The 21964-nt window shown below is 43.4% G+C and overlaps 1 protein-coding gene across 1 annotated transcript in view; it reads left to right on the top strand.

Annotated features, from left to right (window-relative positions):
• The first annotated feature begins 6066 nt into the window (after positions 1 to 6066).
• LOC108634306 (phosphate-regulating neutral endopeptidase-like) overlaps positions 6067 to 21964 on the top strand; it is a 58438-nt gene continuing 42540 nt past the window's right edge. The window contains exons 1-3 of the mRNA XM_018043703.1: positions 6067 to 6608; positions 10664 to 10732; positions 19509 to 19670. Coding sequence (XP_017899192.1) covers positions 6491 to 6608; positions 10664 to 10732; positions 19509 to 19670 — 349 coding nt within the window. The 5' untranslated portion in view covers positions 6067 to 6490. The remainder of the gene's footprint in view (positions 6609 to 10663; positions 10733 to 19508; positions 19671 to 21964) is intronic.

The raw sequence follows: 21964 nt of genomic DNA, 5'->3' as shown, positions 1-21964 counted from the left end.
AATTTGAGGATGTAGTAGGTAAGTACTAGTTGGATGAATAGTCACTACATTTTAATAGAAGTTTTATGAAGTAGAGTGCTCTGGAAAAGAAATCTCATGGGTTTTGTAGCTATTAATCTTGTTCTTTTCTATATTTTATGATTTTTGACATCTTTAGGCCTTTTGGAAGCAGTGGGGTGGCCCCTCGAAGGTTTAGCTAATAGTGAGTGACTTGTCTTATACCTTGCCTCTGAAATGCAAAGCAACCAATCCTGAGTCCATGCCCCCACCTGCCTCTTTTGATCAGGCTTGTGCAGTGTCCAGGACCGTAACCCCCTGCTCTGATCACCCCAGGCCTAGGTACTGGGCAACTAGAGACCACTCTGGTAGACCAGAGCCTGCTGAAATTATTCACATTCTAAGCCTGTTCAGTTACTTACCCAGGCTCGCCCATTTCTTCCTTTTTGCTCATACTTTCCCCTCTCCCCTCCTGCTGTCCGACCAACCCTGGTGCTTCCCCATATCCCTTTGTCAACCAAAAGAGATGTACAACTTGACAGTTGCGAGTTAAGTTTTATTTGGGGCAACATGAGGACCGCAGCCCAGGACACAGCATCTCAGATAGCTCCAAGAGACTGCTCCAAAGTGGCAGTGGGGGAAGGTCAATATACAAGATTTTGGTGATGGGGGAGTTCAGTACCATTAAGGACTCATTTTACAAAAGCTTTCTTGTTAGTCATGAGGATGTGACGTCACCATGAAGGGATTTAATGCTTCTCTAGATATGAGCAGATGCAAGGATTGAGATCATAAAATCTGTTCCTAAAAACATTCAGCTATCTGAAGACCTGTCCCACTAGATTCCCTGGAGCACAGAGCCCTCACTCCACCCTGAACTCCCTCAGGGATTGTTGAAGGTCAACAGGTATGGCAGCATGGGAAAGTCTGTGTAGATGCAGATGGCAAATGCCTTTGTTGTTCAGTTGTTAGCAATGCTTTTGTTAAATGCCAATTTGTAGCTGACACCTTCCTCTTGAAAACTGTAATACTCTTCTTCTTTCGAAGCCTGTCTTTGTGTCTGTCATTTTATCACGCCTGTTTAGAACGAATCCTGGGGACCTCTCAAAACAGGAGCCACATAGATATGAGTTCCAACTGGGCCCAGTCATTTACCCACCAGGTGACCTTGGGAATATTACTTATCCTCTGCCAGCTTCAGTGTCCTTTTCTGTAAAACCTGGGAGAAGATTCCTATATCCTAGAACTGCTGGAAGGACCAATGATAATATGCATAAAGTGGAGGCATCCTGAAGAAATAGAAGATGTATGGCCCAGGAGGTGAGAAAATCAGGCAATAAAAGCCCCCTTTAGGCTCAGAAGTAAACAAGTACAATCCATGGCTAGATACCTTCAAATTTATATATCTTTCCTAATGTTCAGTTACTAGCAGCAGGAAATCAGGAGATGTTTTATGTATTGTTATTTTTGTTCCTCAACTCAAAAGCTTTTTTCCCTATATTAAATTATGGCTGCTGTTCCTATTAAGGAAATAAAACCTCATGTCTTTTAAACAAGAGAATTAGAGGAAGCATCAGTTCAGTTCAGTTGCTCAGTCTTTGCGACCCCATGAATCGCAGGCGCCAGGCCTCCCTGTCCATCACCAACTCCCGGAGTTCACTCAGACTCATGTCCATCGAGTCAGGGATGCCATCCAGCCATCTCATCCTCTGTCGTCCCCTTCTCCTCCTGCCCCCAATCCCTCCCAGCATCAGAGTCTTTTCCAATGAGTCAACTCTTCCCATGAGGTGGCCAAAGTACTGGAGTTTCAGCTTTAGCATCATTCCTTCCAAAGAATCCCAGGGTTGATCTTCAGAATGGACTTGTTGGATCTCCTTGCAGTCCAAGGGGCTCTCAAGAGTCTTCTCCAACACCACAGTTCAAAAGCATCAATTCTTCAGTGCTCAGCCTTCTTCACAGTCCAACTCTCACATCCATAGTTTATGGCTTTTCCTCAGCTCAAGTGTCATTTTGACATGCTACACCTAACTGTGCTAATTACCTGAGGTAGACAAACAAATTTATCAGGTAGCATGGCACAGAGTAAAGAGGTTGGAATTTGAAACCCCTCAGGCCCTAAGATAAATATCTGCTTTGTGACCTTGGCAAATCACTTACTAGCTCCAAACTTCAGTTTCCTCATCTGTAAAAGGAGACAGAACACCTAGCTAAGAAAGAGGTTGTAACAGATCAGATATAAGTAATGAGTCTCATTAGTGGAAGGCCTGGATCTTGACCCCTCCATAGTCTGATGGACCTGCCAACAAATAACAGAGCCCTGCCACAGCTCCCAGCTCTGAGTTTTCATTGTTTAGTTTATCTCTCCCTCTTTTCCCTTCACTCACTCCCTCCTCCTTCCAGGGAATGGATGAGTACATTGTTCAGGATTTGAATCATTTCCTTCCCTCTCACTGAAATTGTGGCCCACATGGGATTTTACTGCCAGAAACAGAAGACCCCGAACATCCAAGTAATGGCCAGATGCACTCATGTCTAGCATAAAGACTTGCCTCCAGTTGTCTTCCAGGCCACTGGGGTTGGGCTGAGATTGCCAGATTCATGTCTCTGGATAAACAGTCTCACCTGTGAGTTCTGCAGGCAGAGATGTGAATGCCCAGGCAAGTCCCCTCTTGGGGTGGGGTCTGGCCCATTTGAAAGCCTTCCTTTTTTCCCTAAGCTGTCCAGTCTTGCAGGTCCTTCTTCTGGAAGTCTTCCCAACAAATCTACTGCTCAGAGATTTCTACTTCTCTAGACACTTACTGGCCTGTAGTGTTCTGTAACTAAGCTGCCATGCGTTTTGTGTATTTTCTGGCCCAAGTTCAGTTTCCCAGTCTGGAATCTCTGGCATAGCTTCTTTGTCTTCCCTCACAGGCCTTGCAGAGGGCCAGGCACCTGAGAAAAGCTCAAGAAACTTCTGTTGATTCATTAATTGATTCCAGTTAAGGCTCCTGATAGTCTTGGAGCTTTTTCTTCTTTTTAAAAATATTTATTTGGCTCCACCAGATCTTAGTTGTGTCATGCTGGATCTAGTTCCTTGACCAGCGTTTGAACATGGACCCTTGCAAGGGTCCCAAGAGTGTAGTCTTAGCCACTGGACCACCAGGGAAGTCGCCTGGAGCTTCTTAACTGAAACAACGGGGTTGGTACAGACCCAACTATTAATAGACTCACTTGCACAGTGCCTTTTTACTTTACTAATTTTTACAGCTATTGAGAAATTATACATTTTTTGGGGGGCAAAGCCCACTTCTTTTTAATAGCAGAATACTGACTTTTCACCTCCAAACACACTAAACAATATGCTGTAACTTAAATATTACAATTTCAGGCATAGACACATCGGCCAATTTCCTTGACACAACAGCCTGTATTTACAGAATATCAAGTAGAATGATTTTCAGAAGCAGGTCAAGTGTGGTCAGTGACCATTTTGTTTTATGTGCGCCATGTAGGTGAGGTGAAGAGGCAGCAGTTAGTTCAGGGATTGGTAAACTTTAAAGGGCCAGAGAGTATTCTAAGCCTCACATACCATCTGTGTCACAAAACTACTCAACTTTGACTTCATTGCATGAAAGCAATTATAGATGATACATTGACAAGTGGGCATGACCTTGTTCCAATAAAACTTGATTTACAAAAACAGGCAGTGGGCCTTGTGCCCTAGTTAGCAGATCCCTGCTTTTGTCTCTTTTGAGTACACAGTGCTTTGAATTTATTTTGCTCTAAAGGTTTTTTTTTCTGTGCTACAACTTTATTTTTAAGTGCAATTTGAGTGCAAAATAATCATCTCTAAAAAGGTTGAAAAATTAGTGCAGACAATGGCACAGAATGACGAATGCGCCTGATGATGAATGATTAACCTGTACCTTTTCTTCTACCAATCCCCACCTACTCTCGTGTCTTCCTTTAGTCCTTTGGTGGGTAAAATAAACCTTCATTACATTATATAAACTATTTATTTTTGACATTTTGAAAAGTCCTATTTTCATTGTTCAATTAATACATTTTTCTATCTATCTTTAAATATCTTCATTTGGGATGAAAGGCTCCATAATTTTCCTGTTACAAGTAATAGAACTATTTTTGGGTTCAAAGGCTTTTCACTGAGCAGTCAGGTGTTCAGGGATGAATCCATGTGGTTGTGTGATGGACAGGTGTGCTTCAGACTAAGTCCCAATTGCCCTCATCTTTGGGGAAACTGCCAGTCCAAGGTTTCCAGTTGTCAACTCACAATCACCAGCCTGGACCTGGAAAGGTGTGCGGAGATTAGAAGGAAGGAGAAAGGGAAGATGTGGTCCTGGTGTTGTGCTTCTGAGTGTGTCCTCTTCCCTGTGCATAGGAGATGGTAGTGATCCCCTTGCTATCTTTCCACTTCCAGCTTTTCCTATGTCACCAGAGGCCAGCCCTTGGACCTCAGCATTCCTGGGGGCAAAACAGAGAGAAAAATACCTTTGCTAGCAAGTATAAAGGTTTGTTGTTAGTATTTAGTCACTCAGTCGTGTCCAACTCTTTTGCAGCCCTGTGGACTGTAGCCCACCAGGCTCCTCCGTCCATGGGATTCTCCAGGCAAGAATACTAGAATGGGTTGCCATTTCCTTATCTAGGGGATGTTCCCAACCTCAGGATCGAACCCAGGTCTCCTGCATTGGCAGGTGGATTCTTTATTGCTGAGCCACCAGGGAAGCCCCATATATAGGTTTACCATGGGGTTTAAATGTGATATGAAACTGCTATACCTGTGTGAAGTATTATCACCATTTGAGCATCTAGAAGGAATCAGGAGGCTGAAAGACACTAGTGTCTGGGGTTCCTGAAGCTGTTTTTTAAGAGTAAGTGGCTGGAGCTGACTGGTATAGTTTTCATTGCTTGTATTTCTCCCTTCACTGTTGCAGGCCATACTGTGGCTGATGGGGCTGCAGCACTGAACTTGACAGATATGATTCCTGACCTCATGGAGCTTGCAGTCTAAGAAGCACTATGGAGTCAAGTCCCAAAACTCTTGGGAGGATCCCATCCTAGAAGTCAAAGGCCTGCTAGGATGTGTTATTGGAACAATAACACCAAAATAAACCAGCAGTTGATGAGCACATAGTGTCTACAACATACCATGATGTCATAACTTGGACAAAAGCTTGTGCTTTTCTGGCTTGGGGGGGCGGCGCATGCAATGAGCAGAAAGTAAGGTAACAGGTGTTACAGGACTGTCTGCAGAGCCTTCGTATGAACCCCTAAGGCAGTGGGCGGAAGTTTTGTATAAGAAAAGCACTCTCCTGATTTCCAGATGTAGCTGAATTCAGCTCCACTCCAAACTGTTGTATGACCTCCAGCAAAACTTAGTCAGGTGTAATAATAACATTGAAATATCAGTTGCCCTGCCCCATGAAGAAAGCAGATTTTTATCACTTAAATTGTTAGTATAATCCAAGAAATCAAAGAACCAGTTATTAATCAGTCTTTCCAGTGAAATCAATAACCTCTGAGTTCATCCTGGGGAACCTGCTGAGACGGGGGCTTAATGAAAACACAAGAACGTACTAACTGGTGGTGGTGCTGGAGGGCAAAATACACAGGTGTACTTTTCATCAAAACACGCAAGGAAGAACCCTCTTGCCATATCTTGTGTGCTTGCTAATAAGCTTAATTTGAACACTTATTCTCCTTTTTTACAATTCTTAGCACCACAGAAAGGAAGTGCTTTTCCTTCTTCCTTAAAAACAAGTTCCAGTCCAAACCATCAGCCTCTGTAGGTTGTCTTAATTGCTACTTTGCACCGCACTGGGCTATGACTCTGATTTTTGGCACATGCTGTCATACACAAAGTTCCGAAAATAAAATGCTCTAGGATATCCCCGGAACTCTTAGAAGGCTTTAAAAGGGGACTTGCACGCTGAAAGAATATCTTTGATGAAGACAATTCAGGCAAGCAGAATGCTTATGGCAAAAGAATTATATGATTCTTTGAGATCTTGAAGAGGGTCCGAAGAATCCTTGCCACCTAACTTATCATGGTTTGGGGGAGTTTGACGAGAATCCAGTTTTGATAAAGACAATTGTGTTTTCCTCCCCAAGTGACTATACATTTAAATAGCTAAAACATCTGTTCAGCAACATAGTAAAACATGTACACTCGGAACGCCTGAGAGAAGAGCCTGCCAAACGGTCGGTTGAGAGGGACTTTGCTGGGGGAGAGCACCAAGATAAAGCAACCACTGTTTGTTTTGTCTGGTCAGGGGGAAAGGCAAGGCAACCAATATTTTGGGTTTCATTTCATTTGTGAAGAATTATTTGAGAAAGGGTGGCGAGAGGACATTTCCTGACAGGATTTTTTTCTTTAACCTGTCCATTAGTAGAAGAGCATGAGAACTTTGGATGTCAACGCCTAACAGACTCTTGAGACCAGCCACCAAACCACAAAAAGCGACTTTCTTCTTAACTGGCCTCTCTGTCTCTCCCGATGGAGGCAGAAACAGGGAGCAGCATGGAGATCGGAAAGACAGCCAACAGAGGCACTCGAATCGCCCTGGTCGTGTTCGTTGGTGTCACCCTGGTGCTGGGCATAGTTCTCTTTCTAGGTAAGTGGGGGCACTGGAGGCCAGGGAACTGGGTGACTGTGCAGTGGTTTCCTTGCACTTAATTCTGGCAAACCTTGTCAGGATGCAGGTGGAGGGCTGTTCGCTTGTGTTAGTAGGTGGTGCGTCCTTAGTTTCTATTAAATACGCAAATGAAAGGAAGCTTTTTCTTTAGGAAGGTAAATAAATATGAATGCCCAAGTACCAAATACATAATCCAAAATGTGAAGTGGGTATAAAGTGCCTTCGAGTGGCTGGAGGACTTGGTTGCCTCAGGCAAACGTTTTATTATGTATTACATTTAGCAAAATGAGTGTTGACGAATTCATAGTCAGATACTTTCATTTATTTGGTGAGGAAAGACTTTACATTGTGATCAAACCATGCTGGAATTTCTTTCCATTTGATTTTTGTCAATGTTTGCCTGAATGACTCATGAAATTTAACTCACAAAATACAAATCAGTCTTTAAAAATGCACCTTTAGTGGTATTCTTCAATTCCTTTCCAATCTAGTAACTCTGGTGGAATAAAATTTTAACTCTTTCTATTAGATTTAAAAGTTAATATGAAGGAAAACAGAGGTTTTCCTCCCAAGATTTGAAAGGTATTGTGATTCATTGATTTTAATGACTGTTGGTGAGAATGATGTTCCCAGAGAGTATATATGATGATAAAAACATATTCTTATGAGAAAGAATGAAATATCTTAGAAAGGGGAGAGGAATGTTCTAAGATTTTAGGCATTCTGAATCTTTGTTCTCCTTTGTATTTTTTCTCATGCAGCCTATACTATTTCATTAGCTTGAAAATTATGTAGGTCCAAGCCCTTTCCTGAGGAGAGTCTAGGTGCTGTTTGAAATGTAGCAAGCCTGGAAACAGACCTTGGCATATGCAGGATGCAGGCGGCCACGTTTATCTTGGCAAGGGAAAGCCAGTAATTAACCATTAAAAAGTTAGGGTTGTGTGGTTGAAAACTGCTAAACGAGCAAACCATCTTTCCATGTTTTCTGTGGCTGAAGATTTAGGAAATTAGATGGGTTTATCACTGAATCTCCTATTCCTGCAACTGAACTTGAGGCTTTTGAAAACTGTTGTGAAATTTCTTGGCACTTGGGGTTTAGGCAAGTGTCCTATCCTGAAATTCACAACTGGGGGAAAAATGATAACGTCAAGGACTATGCACTGTGTGAGAAGTGACTACAAAGTTAGACTATCAGTGTTTTGCAAACACTCCCAAACTTAAAAATCCAAGTGATTATTGTTTATGTAAAAATATGTTCTCTTTTTAATGATGTTACTGCTGCTTGAAGCTTCTTTTAAATTCCTCCCACTCTTATGAGAGTTCTGAGGCTGTAGCATATTATTAGAATATTCTTGATGGCAGCATTTTTTTTTTTGCCACACCATTCAGCCTGTGGGATATTAGTCCCCCAACCAGGGATTGAACCCAGGCCCTCTGCCATGCGGAGTCCTAACCATTAGAATTAGGGGATTCCAAATCTTTGTTCTTTGAGAGAAGATGATCCTTTGGGATCAGCTCTAAAGTTTTTCAAGCACAGTAAAGTTCATTAAGCCAGTTGATGCTATTATGGGTAAGGAGGCCTACATAAAATAGAAAAAAATAACTTTCCAATGTGCCTGATAACTTGGCTCTCTCTCACTTAGAATCTTTAAGAGAAGGTGTAATGACGTTAGAGAATAATTCTCCCTCAGCCTTCGCTACTCCCAAGTGTGGTCCGTGGACCAGCAGCATCCGAATCACTTGGGAGCTGGAGCCCCACCCCAGACCTACTGATTCAGAATCTGCATTTTTCACAAGATTCCCAAATGATTCATTTGCAAATTAAAGTTTGAGAAGTATTGCTTCAGGTGGCCATGTCCATTTGGATGTATACATTCAGAGACATTTGCTTTTAAGTAGTTGCATGCTCTCAAATTAAAAAAGAAATGGTATTTTTGTCAAATGATATTTTTTCTTGTGGTGAGAACTTTTAAGATCTACTCTCTTATAAACTTCCAGATATACAATATAGTGTTACTAACTACGGTCACCAGGCTATATGTTACATCCACATGACCTATTTATTTTATAACTGGAAGTTTGTATCTTGAAAGGAATGTCTTTAATTATTTTATTATCTTCTTTCTAAAATAAAATAAGGTTAGTATCAAGAAGGTATTGTCCAGAATGATAAAATATTATTATTTACAATAAACTTTCTTTTTCCACATTAAAAAAAAAATGCTCATTAAAGAACATTTGGTAAACATATAGTAATAGACTGAAGGGAAAAATTTATGGTTCAATCACCAAGGCATATTGAAATATTTCATGCTAATTGTTATGCTCCACATATATATTTTTACTTTTTTTGATTTCTAAAGAAATAAAAATATAACTTTAAGATACTTTTCTTAAAAATAGGCCTGAGATGTTTGTTTCATAGGCAATTTTCTTGAATGTTTAATGTAACACAGGTAAAAAGACTGGAGGATAGCAGCAGAGAAAAGAACAAAGAAAAAGCAGGCTCCTCTTAGAATGTGGGTTAATAAATAACACAAATTGCCACACTGGCAGGTGATATATAGGTCTTCCATCTCTAGCAGAATCATAGGGATACTTTTCCTCTGCTGAGGATACCTTGAAAGGCCTTGGCCTCCCTTCACCCTCTACCTTCCATCTCCCCACAGCCACATTTCCAAATGATTCCTTATTTCTGCTCACAGAGTACAGCCATAATGAATTCCCCACAATTTCCTTGGCTACCACAAATATTTTCAAAGGCTAAACTCATATCTGCTAACGTCCAGGTGCCACCTGAAGTTTATGAACAGGGCACCCCTCCAAACATTTGCAGAAAGTTGCCAGCCAGGCGGGGGAAATACATTGATGAAAAGCTACTTAGGTCTTGTAGGGTTTCTGTTTGGTTTTGTTTTGGTGGAAGTAGTTGGAAACTTGGTCCACCAAGCTGTATCTGTGTGGTAGCTGGGCTGGGCCTGCTGGGAGGCGGGTGTGGAATACAGGACAGGCAGATAATGATTCTCTTGACAGAAAAAAAAAATCACTGTTACTCTTCCTCCTTTTATGGGCTGTATCTGTATGAATGGTTTAGATAAGATGCAGAACTTTAAATGCCACATATGCTAGCTTTCTCCTTACACTCTGGATTTAGTCCAAATGACACAGTCCATAACTTTCCATTTCCCCATCACTAAAATGAGAATGTAGTTGTAAACAAAAAGTGAAATGATTAGACTTAAACCACAGATAATCAGAGATAGAGATTTTAGGGATTATTTAACCAAATGGTTCTCAAACTTGAGTGTGCATCAGAATAACATGGAGGACTTGTTAAAATGCAAATGGGACTTTCCTGGTGGACCAGAGGTTAAGAGTCTGCCTGCCAATGCGGGGGACACGGGTTTGATCCCTGGTCCAGAAAGATCCCATATGCATGCTAGGCAACTAAGTCCCTGTGCCACAACTATTGAAGCCCACGCGCCTAGAGACTGTGCTCTGCAACAAGAGAAGCCACTGCAATGAGAAGACCACGCACCACAACTGGAGAGTAGCCTCCCACTCACCGCAACTCTCTAGAGAAAGCCCATGCAAAGCAGTGAAGACCCGGGAAAGGAATAAACAAATAAAGAGATTAAAATTAAATAAATAAAATGAGGATGGTTGGGCCCCAACCCCAGAGTTTGTGAGTCTGAAGGTCAGGGTAGGGCTTGGTTATCTGCAGTTCTCATTAGCTCCCAGGTGGTGTCGCTGTGCTGCCTTTGCCCCTGGGACCCCACTCTAAGAAGCACAGGTCTAGCTGTGCCCACTTGTCTCCATGTTCAAGCAAACCAAGTTTGGGAGCAACCAAGAGTCTCACCAAGGTTTCTTAGCTAGTGACCAGAGTCTGGTTCTGTGACACTGAGCCAAGTGATTTTTGAATGTGGTGTCAATACAGGGAAGGATGGATATCAAACGTCTCGTAAGTGTGCCTGACAATGGGTTACCTGTTGGTGGTCTGCTGCAAGCCAGTCATTTATTTTGGTCTGTTTTTTCAGTGAGTCAAGGTTTCCTAAGTCTCCATGCTAAACCAGAGTACTGCCTGAAGCCAGAATGCATCGAAGCTGGTAAGTCAGTTTTCCACCCTGTGTCAAGTTATAATTATGGTACCTTGGGGAGTGGAAGAGAAAACAGGTGGTATTTTTAGTATTTTGCTTGTTTGAGGTTTACCAAGTATGAAATGCAATTCTGATGAAATTTTAACTTTACTTTCAAGTCTTGGTGTGAAGTGTGGAATATAGGTTTCCTGCTTTTTTTTTTTTTCTTGCAATAAAACAGCTGTGCAGTATTCCAAGTCATTATAAGGAAATCAGAAAGGGGTGTGGAAGACTGAATGGCCTTTCTTAAAACCTGAAGACAGAGACCATCGACATTCCTATCGCCTTAGCTGGATGTGGGCTGTAAAAAAAAATACAGAGAATCAAGGAAATACTTACGTTTTTGGCAGTGGCATTGATTAAAATGGAAAAGACATAGGTAAAAGGGCTTTTAAACTCTGAGGCTTTATACAAAGATACTAGGTTAGATAGCTGTGTTATTAGAGTCCTTTTTAAAAACTTTTAAAATTGAAGTTTAGTTGAATTGCAATGTGTTAATTACTGCTGTACAGCAATCTGTTATACTATATACATATACACTATATATAGTATATATATACACTATACTATACACTATATATACACACACATACACACACACACACACACAGACACACAATACATATACATTCTTTTCCATCATAGTTTATCACAGGTTTCCCTGGTGGTTCAATTGGTAAAGAATCTGCCTGCAATGCAGGATACCACCTGGAATGCAAGAGACCTGAGTTGGATCCTTGGGTTGGGAAGATCCCTGGGAGAAGGAAATGGCAAGCAACTCTAGTATCCTTACCTAGGAAATCCCAGGGATAGAGAAGCCTGGCAGGTTACAGCCCATGGGGTCACAAGAGTTGGACACGATTTAGCAACTAAACCACCACCATCACTGAATTTAGTTCCCTGTGCTATACAGTAGGACCCTGTTAACCATCCTATATGTAAAAGAGTTTACATCTGCTAATCTCACACTCCTTGACAACCACCAGTCTATTCTTTTTTTTTTTTTTTTTTTTGGTCTCATTCTTAAGTTACACGCACACATTTTAACCAGGCAATATGTTCTGTGACTTACATGTGCCATCTCATAAAGTCTTCATAAGAACCCCATGAAGTTGGTGCTATCACCTGGCCCAACTGCAGATGAGGAAATGTAGGCTTCCAAAAGCTAAATATCTTGCTAAGGGTCACAACCTGAGTTAGCAGCAGGGCTGGGCTTCAAGTTCATGTCTGGCTCTGGTCCATCTGTGTCCGTGTGCCAGAAGCCATGCCAGGTAACTTTCTTGGATCCTAGTCCTGTCTTGCTCCATTTTTTCATAACATTAGACCTACTGGAGTCTAGTGACTAGACAACTGTTGTAGCTTTTTTATCTTGTCCCAGAAAGGGTGAAAAAAAAGTGCAAATTCCAAGGTTCTTTCTCGTTCCCAGCAGAGCAGATGACCCAGGGTTTTCTCCAGTGGAGCGAGGGTGACCTGGAGTAGGATGAAGGACCAGGTAGGATTATCAGAGAACAGCTTTTAGACCTGACGTCCCTTTGTGCTTTGGCTATGGAACGGGTCTCGCAGATGTGTTAAATTTACATTTTTGAACTCAAACTTTCAATTTGAGTTTACTCGAGTTTTTGTATAGAGGACCACTTATTTCATGAGTTTTGTCTATACTACGAATCACAATAATGAAAAAGTAAAGCCTGAAGAATGACACTGATCTCGTTGCTTTCTGACAGCTTGTTTCCCTTGCTAGCTGTTTTTAGCGTAAGCCTTGCTGAGTGCGCATGCGTGCCTCGGTGCTGCGTGCATCACGTGAGTGCCTCAGCACCTCATGCGTGCGTGCCTCAGCGCTGCGTGCACATCAGGTGCGTGTGTGCCGCTGTGCCACGTGCGTCACATGCATGCCTCAGCACCACGTGTGTGTGTGTGCCTCAGCGCTGTGTGCCTGCCTTGGCGCTGCGTGCGTCGCGTGCGTCACGTGCGTGCCTCAGCGCCACATGCGTCACGTGCGTGCGTGCCTCCACGTGCATCATGTGCGTGCCTCAGCACCATGTGCGTCACGTGCGTGCGTGCCTCAGCGCCATGTGCGTCACATGCGTGCGTGCCTCGGTGCCGCGTGCGTGCCTCGGTGCCGCGTGCGTGCCTCGGTGCCGCGTGCGTGCCTCGGTGCCGCGTGCGTGCCTCGGTGCCGCGTGCGTGCCTCGGTGCCGCGTGCGTGCCTCGGTGCCGCGTGCGTGCCTCGGTGCCGCGTGCGTGCCTCGGTGCCGCGTGCGTCATGTGCGTGCCTCGGCCCCGCGCGTGTGTTACATTTGTAGGTGCCTTGGTGCCGCGTGCGTTGCGTGCGTGCGTGCCTTGGTGCTACGTGCGTGTGTGTCTGCCTCGGCACCAGGTACGTCGCGTGCGTGCATTCCTCGGGGCTAGAAGCATCACGTGCGTGCGTATCTCTGCGCTGCGTGCGTCGCGTGCGTGCATTCCTCGGGGCTAGAAGCATCACGTGCGTGCGTATCTCTGCGCTGCGTGCGTCGCGTGCGTGCATTCCTCGGTGCTGTGTGCGTGTGTGCCTCGGTGCCGTGTGCGTACCTCGGTGCCACGTGCGTGCCTGCCTTGGTGCCTTGTGCGTCCCGTGCGTGCCTGCCTCGGGGCCACGTGTTACGTGCATGCGTGTCTCGGTGCTGTGTGCATCACGTGCGTGCGTGCCTGCTTCGGTGCCATGTGCGTCACGTGTGTGTGTGTGTGTGTGTCTCAGTGCCGCGTGCACGCTTGCCTTGGTGCTGCATGTGTCACGTGGATGCTTGTCTCGGCACCACGTGTGTCACGTGTGTGCGTGTGTGCGTGGCTCGGCGCCACATGCGTCATGTGCGTGTGTGTCTCTGGGCTGCGTGCGTGCCTGCCTTGGCGCCGTGTGTGTGCCTGCCTTGGCACTACGTGCGATGCGTGCATGCCTCGGTGCCACGTGCATCTCGTGCATGCCTGCCTCAGTGCCACGTGCATCTCGTGCATGCCTGCCTCGGTGCCACGTGCATCTCGTGCATGCCTGCCTCGGTGCCACGTGCATCGCGTGCATGCCTGCCTCGGTGCCACGTGCATCGCGTGCATGCCTGCCTCGGTGCCACGTGCATCGCGTGCCATGCCTGCCTCGGTGCCACGTGCATCGCGTGCATGCCTGCCTCGGTGCCACGTGCATCGCGTGCATGCCTGCCTCGGTGCCACGTGCATCGCGTGCATGCCTGCCTCGGTGCCACGTGCATCGCGTGCATGCCTGCCTCGGTGCCACGTGCATCGCGTGCATGCCTGCCTCGGTGCCACGTGCATCGCGTGCATGCCTGCCTCGGTGCCACGTGCATCGCGTGCATGCCTGCCTCGGTGCCACGTGCATCGCGTGCATGCCTGCCTCGGTGCCACGTGCATCGCGTGCATGCCTGCCTCGGTGCCACGTGCATCGCGTGCATGCCTGCCTCGGTGCCACGTGCATCGCGTGCATGCCTGCCTCGGTGCCACGTGCATCGCGTGCATGCCTGCCTCGGTGCCACGTGCATCGCGTGCATGCCTGCCTCGGTGCCACGTGCATCGCGTGCATGCCTGCCTCGGTGCCACGTGCATCGCGTGCATGCCTGCCTCGGTGCCACGTGCATCGCGTGCATGCCTGCCTCGGTGCCACGTGCATCGCGTGCATGCCTGCCTCGGTGCCACGTGCATCGCGTGCATGCCTCCCACGTGCATCGCGTGCATGCCTGCCTCGGTGCCACGTGCATCGCGTGCATGCCTGCCTCGGTGCCACGTGCATCGCGTGCATGCCTGCCTCGGTGCCACGTGCATCGCGTGCATGCCTGCCTCGGTGCCACGTGCATCGCGTGCATGCCTGCCTCGGTGCCACGTGCATCGCGTGCATGCCTGCCTCGGTGCCACGTGCATCGTGTGCATGCCTGCCTTGGCACAGTGTGTGTTGCGTGTGTATCTTCCTCGGGGCTGTGTGCTTGTGTTGCTTGTAGGATGATGTTTGGGAGAAGGGCTTTCTGGGCATTTTGCGAGCAGGTGCCATCTTTTCTGAGGTGCCGCCTTTCCTTCTCTTTTCTAGTCACATCTTAATCCCTCTTTCAGAATAACAGGTGGAGAAAGAATACAAAGAAGTGAGGAAACAAGGAAAGGACTTGTTAATGATAGTGGTGCTAGTGGATAAGAGCAGAGAGGCTAACTTGAGTTCAAAGGCTGATCTGGCCACATACAGGCTGTGTGATCTGGGCTAAATACATAAACCCACCTATGGCTCAGTTTCACAATCTGTAAAATGGGGAAAGAATTTTTTTTTTTCTGCACTGAGCCTTTGTTGCTTCCCGTGGACTTTCTCCAGTTGTGGAGAGCAGAGGTTACTGTCTAGTTGTGGTGAGTGGACTTATTGTGGTGGCTTCTCGTTACAGAGCACAGGCTCAATCATTGTGGCCCACAGGGCTTAATTGCTTTGCAGCATGTGAGATGTTACCGACCGGGGACTGAACCCAGTTCTCCTGCATTGGCAGGCTGGTTCTTTACTACTGAGCCACCAGGGAAGAGTTTTTAATTTATCATGCTGGTTATGAGAACAGAAGAAAACAATGATGGTGGTAGTACTAGAAGTGGAGGTCCATGATGTCCTACCCTTTGCCCCTTACTCAGCATTGTAATTCAGTTGGCAAGATTGGACCTGGCGTCAATTCTTGTGATGGCAAAACTATATCTTAACTCATGTGAGGCTGTTTTAGGCATTGTTCATCCCTCTTCAGAGAATGTGCTCTATTCCCTATAGAATTATTAATGTGTTTGCTTCAGGAGTGCTACTTCAGAAATTGCTGGCAGTATTATATCATCTGTGGTTTATGCATTGCATTGCTTTTCTAGACTCTATGAGCTCTGAAACATCTGGCCTCAAGAGTTTAGCATGAGTGTTTGTGAAATTGTAATAGCAAATTTGTATGTATGGTTTCCAGATTTAGCTTCATGCATACATTCAGGATGCCCAGTTAAATTTGAATTGCAGATACAATGACAAATTTTTTTTGGTACAAGTATGCCCCATGAAATATTTGGCAGTACTTGCACTATAAAAGTAGTCACTTATATGAAATGTAAGTTTCACTGGGTATTCTGTACTTTATCTGGCAACTGTATTTATTTGGCAGTGTGCCTGACACTGTTCTAGGTGCTTTGCACGTACTCATTTAATTCTCATGAAAATCCTATGTGGTGCTCTTATTACCCCATTTTACAGATGAGGAAACTAAAATACAGAGAGGCTAAGTAACCCACCTAAGGTTGCATAGTTATTGCATGGTGGTGTTGGCATTCAAAATCAGGTGGTCTGGGTCTGGAGTATGTGATGAGGCTACCCTGCCTGAGAAGGGCTTAGCATAGTTCCTGGCACAGAAACCGCTCAGTATTAGTTACCACCCACCCCACCACTTTTAGCCCTTGTTAAACTTTAAAAAGTCAGGCTGGTATAAGGAGTAGTGCCTCCACCTCTACTACACAAACGCTAGCTGGAGACCAAATAGCAATTTGTTTTGTATGTGATGACTTGAGGGACTACATAGCCTGGCATTTCACAGAGTTTCTTTGTCATCGTATTTCTTTTATTAAAAGAAGACTCTCTGAGTTTTATCCATGAACTGAGTAGGGGGAAAGGAGTTTTGGTGTCTTGACAATTATGGTCCCTTGCAATTTTAAGTCACAGCTCCTCTGCAGAAGGTGCAACCCTGTGCCCAGCTGTGAACTGAGAATGATGAATTGAGAGGCTGTAGCTGGAGTTTTTCCACTTAGTGGGCTCAGTTCCAAATTCAGTGTGAGTGATGTATTCTCTACTTTGTATCAGGACTGAGGTCAGAGCTGATCTTGCAGTTTAGATACCTGCAAGAATACTGAGGAGATGGGATACATTTGAGGGTTGGGGACTAGGGGATTTGGGAAGGTAGCCAGAAAACAGTGTGCTTATGTGAATACAAATGTGTGTGTAGGCTCCTCTGTGCGACTCTAAATATTGTATGGGACTGAAACTTCTGTGATCCATGTCCCTGAGGTGTCACACAGCAGATTCATTCTGTGACTGCAGAGCCTGATTAACCATAAATATAAACTAAAATGAAAACTTTGTGTCCTAACATATTTTCATATTACGTATTAGTGATGAAATAGTAGCAGAAACAAAAATTGTAATTGGAGACAACCTAATTAATTTTGAAAGATAAAAATATTACACTCACTTTGGCAGCACATATACTAAAATTGGAATGATACAGAGAAGATTAGCATGGCCCCTGAGCAAGGAACAAGTTTGTGAAGCATTCCATATTTTTTGGATCAGTTCTAATGAGGTGGATGAAACTGGAGCCTATTATACAGAGTGAAGTAAGTCAGAAAGAAAAACACCAATACAGTATATTAAAGCATATATATGGAATTTAGAAAGATGGTAATGATGACCGTATATGTGAAACAGCAAAAGAGACACAGATGTATAGAACAGACTTTTGGACTCTGTGGGAGAAGGTAAGGGTAGGATGATATGACAGAATAGCATTGAAATATGTATATTACCATATGTGAAATAGATCGCCAGTCCAGGTTTGATGCATGAGACGGGGTGCTCAGGCTGGTGCACTGGGATGACGCTGAGGGATGGGATGGGGAGAGAAGAGGGAGGGGGGTTCAGGATGGGGAACACATGTACACCCATGGCTGATTCATGTCAATGTATGGCAAAAACCACTACGATATTGTGAAGTAATTAGCCTCCAATTAAAATTAATTAATTAAAAAAAGAAGAAAGATAAAAATATTAAGTTAATTTAAACTTTTTCAAACTTAGATTCTAAACCACTTTTTTTTTTTTTTTTGCTTTTTGATGGGGTGTGTGGAAGGATTGAGAGTGGTGAGAAATTTGAAGTTCTGTAGCGATTAGGGTGCTTGTATATTATTCACTTCATCGAAGACATAAAGCTGTTTGAAATTTTCATAGAATGTCTAGGCTAAGGAAATAAGTAACCTTACTTTTAAACCTGGAAGAACCACACATAACCAAACTGTAGTATGCATATCTACATTTATACAGATTATACTTTTTCGGCTAGTCATTCATGTTTAGCTGAAAACTCATTGGGTTTCCATTACTTCAAACATAAATGTATTCTGGCATTAATTTTTATACAATTAATTTTATACAATCACACAGGATGTCATCTTTCCAATGTCATTAAAATATTGGCTGCCCTTTAAAAAAATGATTTGGTGCATATCTTTAGGTTAGAGTGGTAGCCAACAGTTGAAAGAGAGTTGGAGTTTAGTATTAGGAATTTGGGGACCTTCTCATTTTGTAATGAAATATTTTTTTTAAGCTTGTGGATACATATTTAGGTACGCACAAACTTTCTATTGGTTATCTTCCGTATGGACTTGAGTGTGGCTTTAAGAAAGGAAAGTCAGTCTACTGTGTCTTTCTGTTAACTTATACAGATAGCCAATTCTGCCCCTAGACTTGGGCAAGAGAGGTGTCTGTCCTGGGCCCCTCATTTAGAAAGTTCCACTTTGCCCTGCTCTGGCCACACCTCTCCCCTGGACAAGGAGTCTGTGGGGCCGAAGCAGCAGCCCTCTCCTTCTGCAACCCAGAATCCCCTGTAAGATGGCCCCAAGCTTCCTTTCAGGGCCTCTTTGGATCTCTTCAGGGGCTCATTTCTCTGAGAGCTTCCCTAAATGTCAAGGGGTTCAAGAATCCATACCTGACCCTCCAGGTCTTTATGAAAGTAATAATATATTATAAATAGATCTTTTCAACATTGAGATATTGCATGTGGGCCTCTGTTTCAGTTAGTCTTTGTTGTGGAGCAAACCACCCCAAACCTTAAAGGCCTGAAATGAGTGATTTAATATTTCTTATGATGACTTGGGTTTGGTGGGGTTCCTCTGTGGAGATTGCCTTGCTGCTGCTAAGTCACTTCAGTCGTGTCTGACTCTGTGCGACCCCATAGACGGCAGCCCACCAGGCTCCCCCGTCCCTGGGATTCTCCAGGCAAGGACACTGGAGTGGGTTGCCATTTCCTTCTCCAATGCATGAAAGTGAAAAGTAAAAGTGAAGTTGCTCAGTCGTGTCCGTGCCTTAGGCTCATTCATATAGCTGCATTTAGCCGGAGGCTTGCCTGGCCTGAAAGGTCCATGATAGTCTCAGTCACATGCCTGGCCATTGGTGGTAGCTTGGTTTTTCTTCATGTGGCCTTACCTCCTCCTCTTCAGAGGGCAGTCTCAGAGCTCCATTCAAAGGGATTTAATGTGGAAGATGAAAGACCTCTTAAGGCCTAGCTTTGAAACTCATGAAAAGTTGCCCTGCCACTTTCTTCCGGTCAAAGCAAGTTATAAGGCCAGCCCAGATTCAAGGCAGGGGAAATAGATGCTGGTGGAAAGAGTGGCAAAGTCACCTTGCAGAAGAATGAAAGGAATGGAAGGAAGTGTCACATGCATTCTGGCAGACAGTTTACCTGTACACTCTATTTGTATTGCTAAAACAGATGTTAGGGGTGGTCCTGCAAAAACAAATAACAATAATACCAGCAAACTTTTACCCACTCAGTCTGAATGTAGTAGTTTAATATGACAAAGTTGATTCAGGGAGTCATTTGAAGGGGAATGTGAAAACCAAGGCTTGGGAACTGGTTGATATGACATTGTTGTTTAATTTGGAAGAGACCAGTACACAATGTTCAGTGCTTGTCATTAATCCTATGATTTTCTTTTTAAATAGCTGCTTCCATCTTAAGTAAAGTAAATCTGTCTGTGGACCCTTGTGATAATTTCTTCCGGTTTGCTTGTGATGGCTGGATACACAGTAATCCAATTCCTGAAGATATGCCAAGCTATGGGATTTATCCTTGGCTCAGACGTAATGTCGACCTCAAGTTGAAGGGTAAGTTTCTGCTGGGGTTTGGTGATGCACTTTACAGAGAGCAGTATTTGACAAGAAAAACATAGTTTTGGATTTGAAGCATACTGCTCACTTTTTAACTATACTAAATTCATTTCTAAGATTTTTTAAAAAGGAAGATTGGAAGTAAAGTTATAGGATTCCAGTCTCTCAGATCTCAGTGCAAGCCTGGCATAGCTCATATACACATTTGATAGTAGTAAGTTTTGCTGCTGAAGGATAAATAGCATTTAATTGAGGTTGGGAGCAAAGGAATAGTTAATGAAAATCATGTTATATCAGTATACTCATTTGTCTGTTATGTTCAGAGCAAACTTCATCACTTGCTCATTGTGTCCTGGATTTTCATGGTTTACATGTACTTAACACTTCATTGTCTTTTGACATAACTTTTGAGAACTCTGGATGACCTTGTATTTGTCATATTGTTCCTGTTAAATGCTAAGTTGGCTCTGGGGAGACTGTCCTTTCTCCCATGGCCTCTCAAACAATGACAAGCTCACACACACATACTCACACATGCCTGCACGCACACATACTCTTCAAAAGTTGGAAATGTCTTTTGCTAGAGGATCTTCTGCTCACAATTGATCTAATTTTTATGCTGAGCTGTTGGAGAAAAGCACTTCAGGATGGAAGTAGGGAGATTTTCAAGGCCAAGTAAGGTGATTGTTTTGAGAAGGCAAAAATGGTATTTTTTTCACTTTCTTATAACTGAATTATGCCATACAGCTAGCATTCAGTAGCACATCTAAAAGAATTCCTGAAAAAGTTTGAGAATAATCATTTTTATTTTTCCTCCATGTCATTTTCCCCAAGATTTTAAGAATTAATTTAATCAATTTTAATAAAAATTATGTATCAATTTATGTATATAACATCCAAAATCATTGGCAGAATAATTAAATACCTATTGTTAGTTATAGGGACTTCCCTGTAGCTCAGATGGTAAAGAATCTGCCTGCAATGCAGGAGACCTGGGTTCAATCCCTGGGTCAGGAAGATCCCCTGGAGAAGGAAATGACAATCTACTCCAGTATTCTTGCCTGGAGAATCCCATGGACGGAGGAGCCTGGTGGGCTACAGTCCATGGGGTCACAAAGAGTCAGACACGGCGAAGCAACTAACACACATTGTTAATTGTAAGGAAAACTGTGCTTAAATTTCACAATTAGATATAAACCATATGGACTTATATTTTATACTAGAAGGCTGAAACTTAGTCTTCATAAGTTATAAGTGGGAATTTGGAAGAATGTCAGAGTTTTCCCATAACCCAACAGGTGATATTCCTGTGCTATGGCACTGTAAATAGGACCTTGAAGAGTGAATTTACTAAGACTTATTTCCCTGTAGGATATTAACTTGTGTTGGTCCTTTACCCACCATTCTTGCCTGTTTCCTATTTCCCTTCTCTGGCTTATTTTCTTCCTAGACAGAAAGATGTGTGCATACACACAATCCAATAAGCAGATGTATCACTGAAGGATAAGAAAAAGTATTTCCAGACAGATGATCGTTTCATATTATTTATAGGCCAAAGATTTCTATCTTCAGGGCATGAAGCTGTTATAATTTAAAGAATTTCTGGGAACATCTTACTGTAAAAATTAAATTCAGTATTGATGGGTTTTGTTTGAGGAAGATACTGTTTGTGGGCTAAAATTAATAAAAATGAGAGTAAGTTGTTCAGAGCAGCACAAGTTTTTTTTCTACTTTTAAAAATGAGAAACTGTTATTTGTAAGCTTAGTTATGAAAATAAAAAGGAGCAAAAATAACATGCAAAAAATAAAAAGAAAGTCACACTTAAATCCACTCCTAGAAATACCTGCTAATAAAGCAATTGGGTATATATCTTCCCAGGTTTTTCTCCCACGTGTGGATACATATGCATAGTGTCATATGCACAGCCATACATTAAAAAAATAAAAATAGCTGATATCATGCATGCTGCTCTGTCAGCTGCTTTAACAAATGATGTATTCCTCATAGATGTGGATTATGTCAGTAGACATCTTTCCTTATTATAAATAACACTAGAATAAATACCCAAGTTTGCACATCTTTATGGCCTTATCTAAATGTATCCTTAGGATAAATTCCCAGAAGTGAAATCACTGTGTTGAAAGAATATTCACGGTTTCATTTTTGTTGCAAATAGCAGAATGGTCCTTTAGAAAGTTGTTTCTAGGTCTTCATATATTTTCTTGCTGCTTTAAATGGCAGCTTTTCTCAATCACCTGTTTTTTTGTGGTATAGAGTAGGGGTCAGCAAA

This window comes from Capra hircus, assembly GCF_001704415.2.
Source record: "Capra hircus breed San Clemente chromosome X unlocalized genomic scaffold, ASM170441v1, whole genome shotgun sequence".
In the NCBI taxonomy this organism is placed as follows: Eukaryota; Metazoa; Chordata; class Mammalia; order Artiodactyla; family Bovidae; genus Capra; species Capra hircus.
The sequence above is the reverse complement of the archived record's forward strand: the minus strand, read 5'-3'. Positions and strand labels throughout refer to the sequence as shown.